The sequence below is a fragment of the Dendronephthya gigantea genome, unplaced genomic scaffold (assembly GCF_004324835.1).
Source record: "Dendronephthya gigantea isolate DGI-Jeju-01 unplaced genomic scaffold, DenGig_1.0 000016F, whole genome shotgun sequence".
Classification (NCBI taxonomy): Eukaryota; Metazoa; Cnidaria; class Anthozoa; order Malacalcyonacea; family Nephtheidae; genus Dendronephthya; species Dendronephthya gigantea.
Genome location: NW_021163026.1, coordinates 699,190 through 712,264, shown reverse-complemented (window position 1 = coordinate 712,264; position 13,075 = coordinate 699,190). Strand labels below are relative to the sequence as shown.

The window sequence follows — 13,075 nt, the reverse complement described above, 5'->3', positions numbered from 1 at the left end:
TCGCAACAGGAGAGAACCATGATCATGAAATAACATAACTTCTTTCGAAGCTGCACTGATCTCCAGAAACTGATTATCACCAAGGAATTTAAACACGTTCCCAAGACAAAGAAACATACATTCACAAGAAACAGGAGGAGCATGTTTATGAAATATTTGAAATCCATTATCAGTCGATACGCGTTTGGAAACGAATATATCTCTCTCTATTTATATATAAAATAGACAGCAGGTGTCTGCACCAGTCGGCTGATTATGATAAGATTATCAAAACGAAGTACGTGTTTCATTAAATACTATGGAGGTGTTGATGGACTTACATTTCCAATTGAGAAATGATTCTTTAGCTAAACAATTTAATTTTGTATATGCAAGAGTAGACTTGACTTGACAAGAGTAGAAATATACACTTAATGTATGCCCCGGAGGGAAATATAGTGAGTTTTATTTTCCCAAGAGTCTGAAACATTGAGACCCGAGGGTAAACAAAACTCACTATTTGCCTTTGTTATATAGGCACATGCACTTTGCTTTGTTATGACAATATGCGGGAAACTTTGCATTTATTTAAAGTCATGAACTACGAATGAACCATGCAATCACATTTAAATACACAGCACCTATATAACAATATAGTTTGTACATTCATGTGTCATGGCTTCCACATATGGGAAAGCCATTTCCATCAACAAACTGAAGGTGGGGAGTTACTCTCTTTCTACTCTAGGGAGTTTTGCAAAAGCAAATGATTTACTAATATACGTAATGGTTCATCATTCCCATATTATTGCATTTATTGAAAGTCATGTGACTACGAATGAACAAATCACATTTAAAATACACAGCACCTATATAAAAATGACTTTTATTGCTTACAGCATCGAACGCCTTCGCTGTCATAATCGCAACATCTTCAGAGAAATATTATTCAATGTGTATAAAGATTCATGCACAGCAGAATGATAAAATAAAAATCGTATTTCACTGTGGAAATTCATTTCATTGAATTTGATTGGACGTTCACGCGTGAAAAAAAGCGATACACGGCTTTTGACTGGACGTACGATATTCTTCACACGTGAAAAATTGTCGTATGTCATTTTGGCGGTAATTTGTTTACATCTTTTTCAAGATGGCGTCGAAATATAGGAGTGAGATTCAAACATAATTCTCAAATTCAAGACATTTTCATGAAATTTGGTAGATCTATATCTTTTCCCTACAGGCAAAAAAGGCGTTACTGTTACGTTTTTTATCTTTTTTCATTAGTTTTAAAAATTGCGAATCAAAATTGCAATTATAAGCTATACAGATTAGCAGAGCAAAGGGCATTTTAAAAATACTTTTTACGGCTGACGGCTATCGAGTATCGAACCAGGCATGCATCAAATTTCTTGTGTAATTGTTTCTTTAACATATCTCTGAATGCGAACAAACTTTTTAGAAAAGTGCAAAGGTTAGTTTACTGAAAATATTTTCAAGTCGGAAGTGAACTTTAAAATGTAACCTTATGAAGAGCAAGGTTTGATTTAGGCCGGGATGTTATCAGGGGGGGGGCTTCTAGGCCGGGATGTTATCAGGGGGGGTCTTCACGTACGGCTTGTTTACAAAATCGAAAGCATACCTGCACTAAGGTTGCAACACTTCTTCTGCAGTTAAACGATATCCAGTTATCCACGGTAACAACTTCTTGATTCTCAACTGTAGCCATGGATATTTCTCCACCAAAAAACAGCAGCGAATATGGAGACACCGGACTACAGTCGTGAATAAATATCTGCAGGAAAACAAGAAAAATCTACATGAATGCTATGGACTATTAGAACACTACACACTCAGGGGACTTCTGTTTGGTTGTGCGGTCGAGAAACAAGCGAAAAGTAAACGAAATACATGCAATATCCTCTTGTACGGACCGAACAAGCTCAGTCGATAAGCTATTTATTATATATTTGAATCCAAATCAGAGATTCAAAATTGTCCTGGATAATACAATTTCGCGTAATTTTTTAGCGTTTGTTTTGTGATTGACAAATATCAGTTACTATACTTATGTTGTTCCAAAACATCAAATAACAGAAAAAGAAAAAGAAACCCTTGAAAAATAATATATAAACACATGCAGATGACAGAATTTCAAAATCAAATTTTTCCCGCCAAAACTAAACTGTATTGTACGCTCGCGGGAACCAATCAAATTTCTCGATTTTGTGTCATTTTGCAACTCAGACTGGTTTGATTCACACACTATAAATACATAAATATGATAAAATTAGGTTCGGTGAAAGAAGCGGGTTAAATATTCATTCATTACCTTTGTCGATTTGACTTTTTCCATGTAAATGAGCCAGTTACTTTGAAAGGAAGGCACGTTGCAGTTTACGGATTTCGGATGCACTTCCACTTTAACATTGCGGCCGTCTTGTCGAATTGACAACTTTGGACGTCTCGAACTAGGAAAATATGAAAGCACAGCATTTCACTGATTGGCTACCATGAAAATAGACATGGACTCTTTGATCAAGAAGTTAAAGTTTTGGTTGTGGATATTTGGCAAGAAAACGGAAATCTGACGACGATAGCAACAGAAACAAAAGAAAACAAACAAAACCAGGGGTGGATCCAGCACTTGTGCACAAATTTGCATAATAAAACAAAGTGGTTATATTTAGCAGTTTTCTTGTGTCATGCAAATTTGTGCACTAGTGCTGGATCCACCCCTGATTACAAAACCCTCCCCCAAATACAAAGAACTCGATAAACGAATAATAGCTAAAAACTCATTTTATTTATAGCATGTTAAAATATTAGCTCTACATTTGCGATCCTAAATCATCTAACTATGTAATGTACAATTGTGTGTAACAGTGTTATTATCAACTATGTAATGTTAAAATGCTTTCTGTTAAAAATGTTTTTAAAAGTCAAGATATGCTAATAGCTAACAACAAAGTGGAAACTAACTCAACCGTCTGCGTGGATCAAGCTACTGAGCGACTCAATATTGAGTATTTTCCCACGAATGTTCCTATTTTGGTTTTTGTGATTAGAGTTTGACTATGCATCATAGAATAATGCACAATATATGAAATTGTTCACGATTGTCATCTCCGCTTAAACGATCAAGCCTGGAAATTGTTCCTCTCTGACCGTGCCTCTTTTGCCAGGGTGTAAAGGTGTCAGACAATCTTCATCTATCGGAATACTCAATTGGACGTTTCGAATCTCCTGCAGATTTTTTTGCCATTGAGCACGTCTCCTGCAGAATTTGATGCTTTTGATCACTTTCATTCCCTCAGTGCGTAAGATCGTGTTTTTCCAGAAAAAGATGAGGCTGTCAAATGTAGCATTCATTGCGCTCACGGTCTGAGCCAACAATGCAAAAAAGGATGCATCGGTAAAGGGGGTATATCCTCTTCTAGTCGAGCTTAATCGTAGTCCAAAGGTGGTAAATGCTGGGATGGACAGCGCCACAAAGCAAGCGACAGCTAGCACGCAACTCGAGATGTTTTTCAATGAAAACGGCTTTCTCAATTCGGGTGAACTTCGCATGATTTCACGACTTTTCCTCGCGATCATAAACATCTTGTAGTTCATGAACAACATCGGCGGAGTGATTGCAACATGAAAAATGAGAGCAGCAACATGGTAGGAGATTACGTCTTTGACAACCAGCGGAGCCAGATGTAATTGGAGAAGAATGAGGATTGCAAGGAGAGTTAAAAGTCTTCCCTTCGTTACAGATGTTCGATGAAAGATGGGATGATGTGTCGCTAAATATCGATCGAAATTCATCACCAAAAGAGCCAGTAACGAAAAACCAATGAAGTTAGTCACAATATGGAATGAGGTAAGCGATTGGCTTTCGTTGACGTCTCCGGTCAGCAAGAACACCGCGACAGTTGCCGTCAACGGATGATTACTTACGATCACCAGCAAATCGCAACAGGACAAAATCATGATCATGAAATAGCACAATTTCTTTCGAAGCTGCGCTGATCTCCAGAAACTGATTATGACCAAGGAATTTAAACAAATTCCAAAGACAAAAAAGAATATATTCAGAACGAATAGGAATATCAGGCAAATAAAATATCTCAACTCCATCACGAAGCGATTTCAGTTTTGAGCTGCAAGTATGTGCGTCAGTGGGAAGTCTTGTGAGCAATGAATCAGCCCACAAATTTGCGCGATATAAGTATTTAAGGTTTATTGTTTAATAGAATATTGCTCAAATATAACTGTCTGTATATACGACAACTTCCACTTGTTATAAGACGTAAAGCACAGCTGCTGTACCCAGGACGCGAGAGTAATTGACGTGTTATGTATAGGAAGAGAATCGCCTAAAGTCCCGATTCCACGGGCGCTTTTCTCTGCAAAATGCGAAAATGTCGCTTATTTCTTCCGATTTGCGACCGTTCGAATAGAATATTTCTATTCGATTGCACACAATTCAAAAGGAGCAGGCAAAGGATTTCGTATTTCGCCAGTGGAATTGTGAAAAATTGTGAAAGCATCGATCATTCTGTCAAAACTTCCATTTCCTGACAATCACAAATTATGCCGTTGCCAACTTCAACAAATATACGCACGCTGCAGGCAGATGTGAGCTCTTTATTTAAAACATTTCATTTCAATCATTCTGTTATATTTTGCGCGATAAAGCATTTAAAGCATTACGTCGCTAAAAGCTCATTTCATTGGAAATATTAGTGAATTCAGTTTAATTCGTAATATATTGTTCACATAGTTACTGTTTGAAGACTATACCATAAGGATATAATGAGTGTATTAAGTTGTGAACAAGTTTTAATAGTGGTCGATTAAGCAGAACTCCGACTCGACTAACGCGTCAACGCCTTAAGTAAATATAAAATATCGTGCAGAGATGGAACTAAATTGTGAAGCCAACCCACATTTCTAACTTACAACGTTGATTGGCTGGATAGATAGATCATCAACAAAGAACGAACGAAACCGACAAAGACCGAACGAAACCCAAAACCACAACTAAACAAAGAGCGAACGAAACCTGACACAACCGACAAAGAGCAAACGAAAACAACAAAGAACGAACAAATCCGACACAACCGACAAAGAGCATACGAAAACAACAAAGAGCGAACAAATCCGACACAACCGACAAAGAAGAGCGAACGAAAACAACAAAAAACGAACAAATCCGACACAACCGACAAAGAAGAGCGAACGGAAACGACAAAGAGCGAACAAATCCGACACAACCGACAAAGAGCGAACGAAAGCCGACATACAGATACGAGAAGAACACATATAGTATACAACGCATATAAACAAATTAAAGCCGGTTTTAGAATAACGTAAATCGTCATAATCCGTAGTAAATCACATAATTCGTTGTAACTCGGTCTTTATATTTCAGGTTACGACAAGCGAATTACGGCGATATGGTTAGAAATGCAGGCCGGTAAGCGGTAAAGCGTGTGGGCTCATGCGGTTCAGTTTTCAGTTCATGATTTTTTTTATTAGTGTTGCTCAATTCGTCGAAATTGAACAGCTTAAACTCTACAATTTAATTTACAGGTTTTTACGTCGTCACTTTAACAGCGCCTCTGTTCACGTGTTGTGGGTCAGATGTCACATTTTGTATTTTATATTGAACGACGAGTATATTGTCTTAACACCTAAATATGGATAAATCTACACATACATCTTTCTCGACTGTTATTAAATTTGCAGTTTCGAAAAGCAGTTTTGAAATGCCTCAAGAGGACAGCGACGCTAAGAAATTAAAACTGCCATTCAATTTCAAAACTCGTTGCATTCAGTTAAGTTAGGCCTAAAATAACACATTACATCAAGGAAGGCTATAAGCAAAGGCTTTACAAAAACCTTCACCAAGTAGCTGAATATTTTAGTAAATTTCTCATCCCAAAAAGTCATCACAAAAAATTTTATCGTTATAATTAAAAGCTTGGCTTTGCGATGGGTGAAGTAATGTTTTAGACGTCTAGTCGTATATTTCTTTAAATTTCTTTTAAATAAGGTACCAGGCATGCAAAAAGGTACATGTATGAGAGTTGTATGAGAGTTGCGATGCAAAACGATGCGTTTCTTAAAATTAGGAATTTTTTTTCACTATGCTGTTTTTGGCTGGGAAGAATATTAATAACTCGACACCGAATCTCTTTACTACGTTTTCAACAACATGTAGTGATACGGATCCTATAATGTTATATTTGTACATGCAATATTTGAAGCTATAATGGTTAAAGTCACAGAGTACATAATATTAATTAATAAAGACATCTGTCCCGGCTGTTATTAGATTGCAGTTTTGGAAAACAATCTAAGATCTCTTAAGAGGGAGGCGAGACTTGAAAATGAAAATTTGTCAATCAATTCGAATACAGATGTAAGATCATTTACAAACGATTATATATGAGCTATGCGTCCATATTTCTTCAAATATTAAAGAAGGGCAAACTGAATGCATTGTTCGGGACGCGTGTCTTAGAACTAAACAATAAACTTATCTCATTCCGATCTGTGTTTCACGCTGTTCTAAGTATAAAAAAAATTCCACCGTGTTCAGGGCACACCAGAGTTATCCAGAAAAGCATGCAGTATAAATAATATATATGACACAATACAACTCCATGTTTTCTATATGCATCTAATGCAGTTAAAGTTCCCTTTAAGGGTAAATTTCCAAAATGCACCCCCCCCCCCTCTTAAAAAATAAAGCATTAAGCGGACAGGGTACTTGCATGAATTTACAGGAGGATTAAAAAGGATGACAAGTTAGACTCGATATAATAATAATAACGATTTTATTCTCAACATCTCGAGATAGTATACAATACTAACAGCTATATCTCCACATCTGCGATCATGACTAAAATAATATGTATATGTTATGTTATATATCTATAAACGCATTAGTATATTTAAAAGCTTGCTTTATGTTTAAAATGTTTTAAAAATCAAAGTACACTACACTGAGTATTGAGTGTATATAACTTCCTGCGCATTTCCTTATTATGGTTTTAGCGATCAGAGTTATCATAGAATAATGTACAATGTAAGCATTATTAACGATTATGTTATCATTTCTAACGTTCAGCCACAAAATTGTCCCTTTCTAACCTTTTTCCAGTCTTGGTTGGCAGTCTATAAGATCAGGGGACAAACTTTAAGCACTGGAATTCTTAATTTAACATTTAGGAATTGCCATCTTGATTTTTGAAGATTTTTATGCCGTTAATAACTTTCATTCCCTCGGTGCGTAAAGTCTTGTTTTTCCAGTAAAAGATCAAGCAGTTAAATGTACCGTTCATTGAGGCAATGGTTTGAGCCCACAATCCAACAACGTTCACATAGTCAAAATCTTTCCGATCTGAGTCCATCCCCAGCCCAATGTAGACAAATGTTGGAATGGACAGTGCCACAAAACAAGCAACTGCTAGCAAGCAACTCGATATATTTTTCAAAGAAAACCTCTTCTTGATATTGGGTGATATTTTTCTGTTTTCACGACTTTTCCTCGCGATTACAAAGAGCTTGTAGTTCATGAACAACATCGGAGGAGTGGAAATAATTAAAAGTATGAGGATAACAACGTGGTAGGCGATGACAGAGATAAGATACATCAGGTATAAAATGAATGGGACAAAAATCAGTATTCCAAGAAGAGTCAAAAGTTTCCCCTTCGTTACAGATGTTCGATGAAAGATGGGATGATATGTCGCTAAATATCGATCGAAATTCATCACCAAAAGAGCCAGTAACGAAAAACCAAAGAAGTTATGAACTATCTGAAATAAACTTTGCGCCAAGCTTTCATTAACGAATTTCACGTCTCCGATCAACAAGCACACCAAAACAGTTGCCATCACTGGATAATTAGTTAAGTTCACGAGCAAATCGCAACAGGACAAGACCATGATCATAAAATAACACAATTTCTTTCGAAGCTGCGCTGATCTCCAGAAGCTGATTATGACCAAGGAATTTAAACATATTCCCAAGAGAAAGAAACATGAATTGACAACGAACAAGAACATCACGTTCAAAAAAGATCCGAACTCCATCATGGAGCGATTTCGATGAGCTGAAAGCAAGCGATCTATAGGAAGTCTTGGAAGCAATGAATATACCCTCGAATATACATGCAAATTTGCGGAATGTATGTGTCAAATTTAATATTAATTAAAACATTGTTCAAATATAACAGTTTATATAACAAATTGCATTTGTTGTGAAACGTGAGGTGCAGGTGTTGTACAGAGGACGAATTCACAAAACATAGAATTTACAAAAACAGTCAGCAGGTTAACTAAATATTCACCGAGTCAACTCGTCTGGTTAACGAACTTCAAGATAAAGTTTAGATAAAAAACAACGCATAAAATGAATAGAATGCGGCTTTCAGATGTCACATTTCAAATATTGAACAAAGAGCACACAGCCTTAACACTAAAATATAGAAACGCATACATACAGATCTTTCTCGACTGTTATCAAGTTTGCAGTTTTGAAAACAACTTGAAATGCCTCAAGAGGGCAACGACGCTAAGAAATTAAAACTGCCATTCATTTTCAAAATTAAATTGAACGCATTTTGGTGTTCAGCAAGATGTTTGCATTAACTTAAGTTAGGTCTAAATTAAGTAATGCTATTACAGAACACCGCGCATTCGTTACAAAAACCTTCACACATGAAGAAGCTATATATTATAGTAGTTGCATCCAGATAAAATCATCACAAAAAATTACTATATCGTTTAGTATATAAGACATAGTTCCATGTTTTTTTGAAATCCTAGGGGTTGACTGAATGCCTGATTCTGGACGTGTTCTGGAAATAAATTCTGAACTAATTCTCTTCTGATCTGTTTTTCATACAGGTCAAAATATATCATCAGAATATCATAATAATCAGAATTTCCACCGCGACAAAGCAGAAAAGCAAGATGTAGAAATATTATATCACACAAACAATTAATACAGCTGCATGTCTTTGTACACACGCATCTAATTGAGGCAGGTAAAGTTTACCTTTAAGGTGGCTCCCTAGAGTTTTGTAAAAATTCTAGATAGCAGGTTTGTTGCACCAAATTAAGTTAAACACCAATATTGTGGACTAAAGATCAATAATACTTTTGATTATATTGTACAGTACGTTAGGGATGATAAACTGTTGACGGGATAAGTATGAAAGCCGTTGCTATGGAAACAATGAGGTTTCAACATGGTCGCCAACTAATTCATTGAAAACATTTCGTGAATCCTTCTGTGAAATTTTTTTATTTTTCTTTGAATGCTTTGCAAGTCATTTAGTAAACGACCGGACAATTTAAAAAAAGGTTATCGATATATTATAGGAATCCTATAGGATTTTTTTAATTGCGTAAAACCATGCTTTCACACTTTAATTTTTTTGTATCGATAACTTTTTCTTAAAAGTGTCCTGTCAATTACTAACCATCTGAAAAAACGTTCAAAGAAAAAAGAAGATATTTCACCGCAGAGTTTAATGACGAGTATTTTCTTGTTGCTCAATTCAGTGTCGCTCAATTCGTCGAGCAGCTTAAACTCTACATTTTTATTAACAGGTTTTTACGCCGACACCTCAGCAGCGTCTGTTCACTTGTTGTGGGTCAGACGTCACATTTTGTATGTATTTTGAACGACGAGTACATAGTCTTAGCACCTAAATATGAATAATTCTACATATACATCTTTCTCGACTGTTTGCAGTTTCGAAAAGCAACTTGAAATGCCCCAAGAGGGTAGCGACGCTAAGAAATTAAAACTGCCATTCACTTTCAAAACTGAATAAACTGGTTGCATTCACTTAAGTTAGGCCTACAATAATACATTAAATCAGGCAAGGCTATAAAACACCGCGCATTTGTTACAAAAACCTTCACCCAGTAGCCATATTTTAGTATATAGTTCTCATCACAAAAAATCATCACAAAAAAATTTATCGGTATAATTAAAAGGTTGGCTTTGCGATGAATAAAGTAATGCTTTAAACATTTTTAAACATCTATGTAAACGACTATAGTCGTCCACACAATTATAAGAAACAATATTTCTTTAATTTTTCAGTATAAATTAAGTACCAGGCATGTAAAGGTACATGTATGAGAGTTGTATGATCATGCATGAGAGTTGCAATGCAAAACGTTTCTTAAAACCAAGAATTTTTTTTACTTTGTTGTTTTTGGCTGGAAAGAATGTTTATAACTCGACACCGAGTCTCTTTACTACGTTTTCAACAACATGTGTAGGTGATACGGATCCGATAAAGTCATATAAATGCAATATTTGAAGCCATAATGGTTAAAGTCACAGAATACAAAATATTAATAAAGACATCTGTCCCGGCTGTTATTAGTTTGCAGTTTTGGACAACAATCTAAGATCTCTTAAGAGGGAGGCGAGACTTGAAAACGAAAATGTGTCAATCAATTTGAATACAGGTGTAAGATCGTTTAAAAACGATTATATATGTCCATGTTTCTTCAAATATTAAAGAAAGGCAAACTGAATGTATGGTTCTGGACGCGTGTCCTGGAACTAAACGATGAACTAATATCTCATTCTGATCTGTTTTTCATGCAGGTCTATACGTACAAAAAAATTCCACCATCTTCAGGGCACACCAGAGTTATCCAGAAAAGCATGCAGTATAAATATTATATATGACACAATACAACTCCATGTTTTCTATATGCATCTAATTCAGTTAAAGTATCCTTTAAGGATCGGATTCCAAAATGCAACCACTCTTTAAAAATAAGCATAAAGTTAGACTCGATCATGAAATCATAATAATAATAACGATTTTATTCACAACATCTTGAGATACACTATACTAATAGCTATATAGCTCCACATCTGCAATCTTGACTAAAATTACAAGCATTATTATAACGATTATGTTATCATTTCTAACGTTCAGCCACGAAATTGTGCCTTTCTAACCTTTTGCCAGCCTTGGTTGCCATGCAGTCTATAAGATCAGGGGACAAACTTTAAGCACTGGTATTCCTAATTTTAAATTTGAGAATTTCTCATCTCCTGAAAATTTTTATGCCTTTGATAACTTTCATTCCCTCGATGCGTAAAATCTTGTTTTTCCAGTAAAAGATCAAGCAGTTAAATGTACCGTTCATTGCGCCAATGGTTTGAGCCCACAATCCAACAAGTTGCGCATCGTCAAAAGCTTTTTCCTCTGAGTTCATTCTCAGTCCAATGTAGACAAACGTTGGAATGGACAGTGCCACAAAACAAGCGACTGCCAGCAAGCAACTCGATATATTCGTCAAAGAAAACCCCGTCTTTCTGATATCGGGTGATATTCCTCTGTTTCCACGACTTCTCCTGGCGATTGCAAAGAGCTTGTAGTTTATGAACAACATCGGAGGAGCGAAGGTAATTAAAAAAACGAGAACGACAACATGGAAGGTGATGACAAAATTTAGACACATCAGGAATAAAATGAAGTGGATAAAAATAAGTATCCCAAGAAGAGTCAAAAGTTTTCCTTTCGTTACAGATGTTCGATGAAAGATGGGATAATATGTCGCTAAATATCGATCAAAATTCATCGCAAAAAGAGCCAGTAACGAAAGACCAATGAAGAAAGCCAAATAATCATTATAGTACAAACGTTTATAATCGTTTATAATTCTGGTCAAACGTAACATCCCAGTAGTTACTATCGCAGTATGATTTGTTAAGACCAAAAGCAAATCGCAACAGGACAAAACCATGATCATAAAATAACATAATTTCTTTCGAAGCTGCACTGATCTCCAGAAACTGATTATGACCAAGGAATTTAAACATATTCCCAAGAGAAAGAAACATAAATTGAAAACCAACAAGAACATCACATTCAAAAAATATCCGAACTCCATCATGGAGCGATTTCGGTTTTCCGATGAGCTGAAAGCAAGCGACGTATAGGAAGTCTTGGGAGCAATGAATATATCCGCGAATATACATGCAAATTGCGAAATATATGTGTCAAATTTATTATAAATTAGCATATTGTTCAAATATAACTGTTTATATATAACAATTAAAAAATAGAAAACGTTTTCGGTGTTTCTATTGAGTTATAGAAACACGCATGGGAGTTTCGGAGAACGAGAAATAATCAGTGGGGCGAATTTTTTCCACGTTATTTCGAGTTTTCCCAAACTCCTACAAGTCTTTCTATACAGTATTAGTATACACCCGACTATTACAAATCCTACATTCTGATTGGCTACTCGACCATTGTCTATTCGTGATGGTGAACGTTTGGGAAAAATTCGCTCGCGCGATCGTATAAAATTGAATTATTTAAATTATTTTTCGGTGTAATTGCGGTGTATCGATTATTTTCTCGAAATTAATATATCTAGGTAGAGGGTGTATACTAAAACAATCAGACAACTCGCCTTTGTTGTCCATGAGCGAATAGTCAACTCAGGCTTCGCCTTCGTTGACTATTTGCTCATAGACAACTCGGACTCGTTGTCTAATTGTTAAATAGAAACACGCTTCTTGACCAATCAGCACGCGCGTACTATAAATGTTATATTATAAAATGCATATGTTGTAAAACGTGAAGTGCAGGTGTTGTACAGAGGATGCGAGAGTAATTTTTCTCTCAGATGTCATATTTTGAATATTGAACGAAGAACACACAGTCTTAACACTAAAATATAGAAACACTTACATACAGATCTTTCTCGACAGTTATCATGTTTGCTGTTTTGAAACAACTTGAAATGCCTCAAGAGGGCAACGACGCTAAGAAATTAAAACTGCCATTCATTTTCAAAACTAAATTAAACGCATTTGGCTTTTCAGCAAGATGTTTGCGTTGGCTTAAGTTGCATCCAGTTAAAATTATCACATCGTTACCATATATTTATATATAAGACCGATATTTTTCACACTTCTCAGTATTTTGCAAAATTTTACTTAATTTGAGATGCATTCTCTTTTCAGCTGTACGGGTGAATTTTCGTTTTTAAAATTTGTTTATGAAATGGATGGTCCATCATCAACTGGAAAGTCTACA

At 35.7% G+C, this 13,075-nt stretch overlaps 1 protein-coding gene across 1 annotated transcript in view; it reads right to left on the bottom strand.

Moving 5' to 3' along the window:
- The window catches only part of LOC114520368 (ATP-dependent DNA/RNA helicase DHX36-like), a 75,378-nt gene that overhangs the window by 13,699 nt on the left and 48,604 nt on the right, over positions 1 to 13,075 (bottom strand). Inside the window, exons 29-30 of the mRNA XM_028540619.1 lie at positions 2,315 to 2,453; positions 1,625 to 1,777 (exon numbers count right to left, since the gene is read on the bottom strand). Coding sequence (XP_028396420.1) covers positions 1,625 to 1,777; positions 2,315 to 2,453 — 292 coding nt within the window. The remainder of the gene's footprint in view (positions 1 to 1,624; positions 1,778 to 2,314; positions 2,454 to 13,075) is intronic.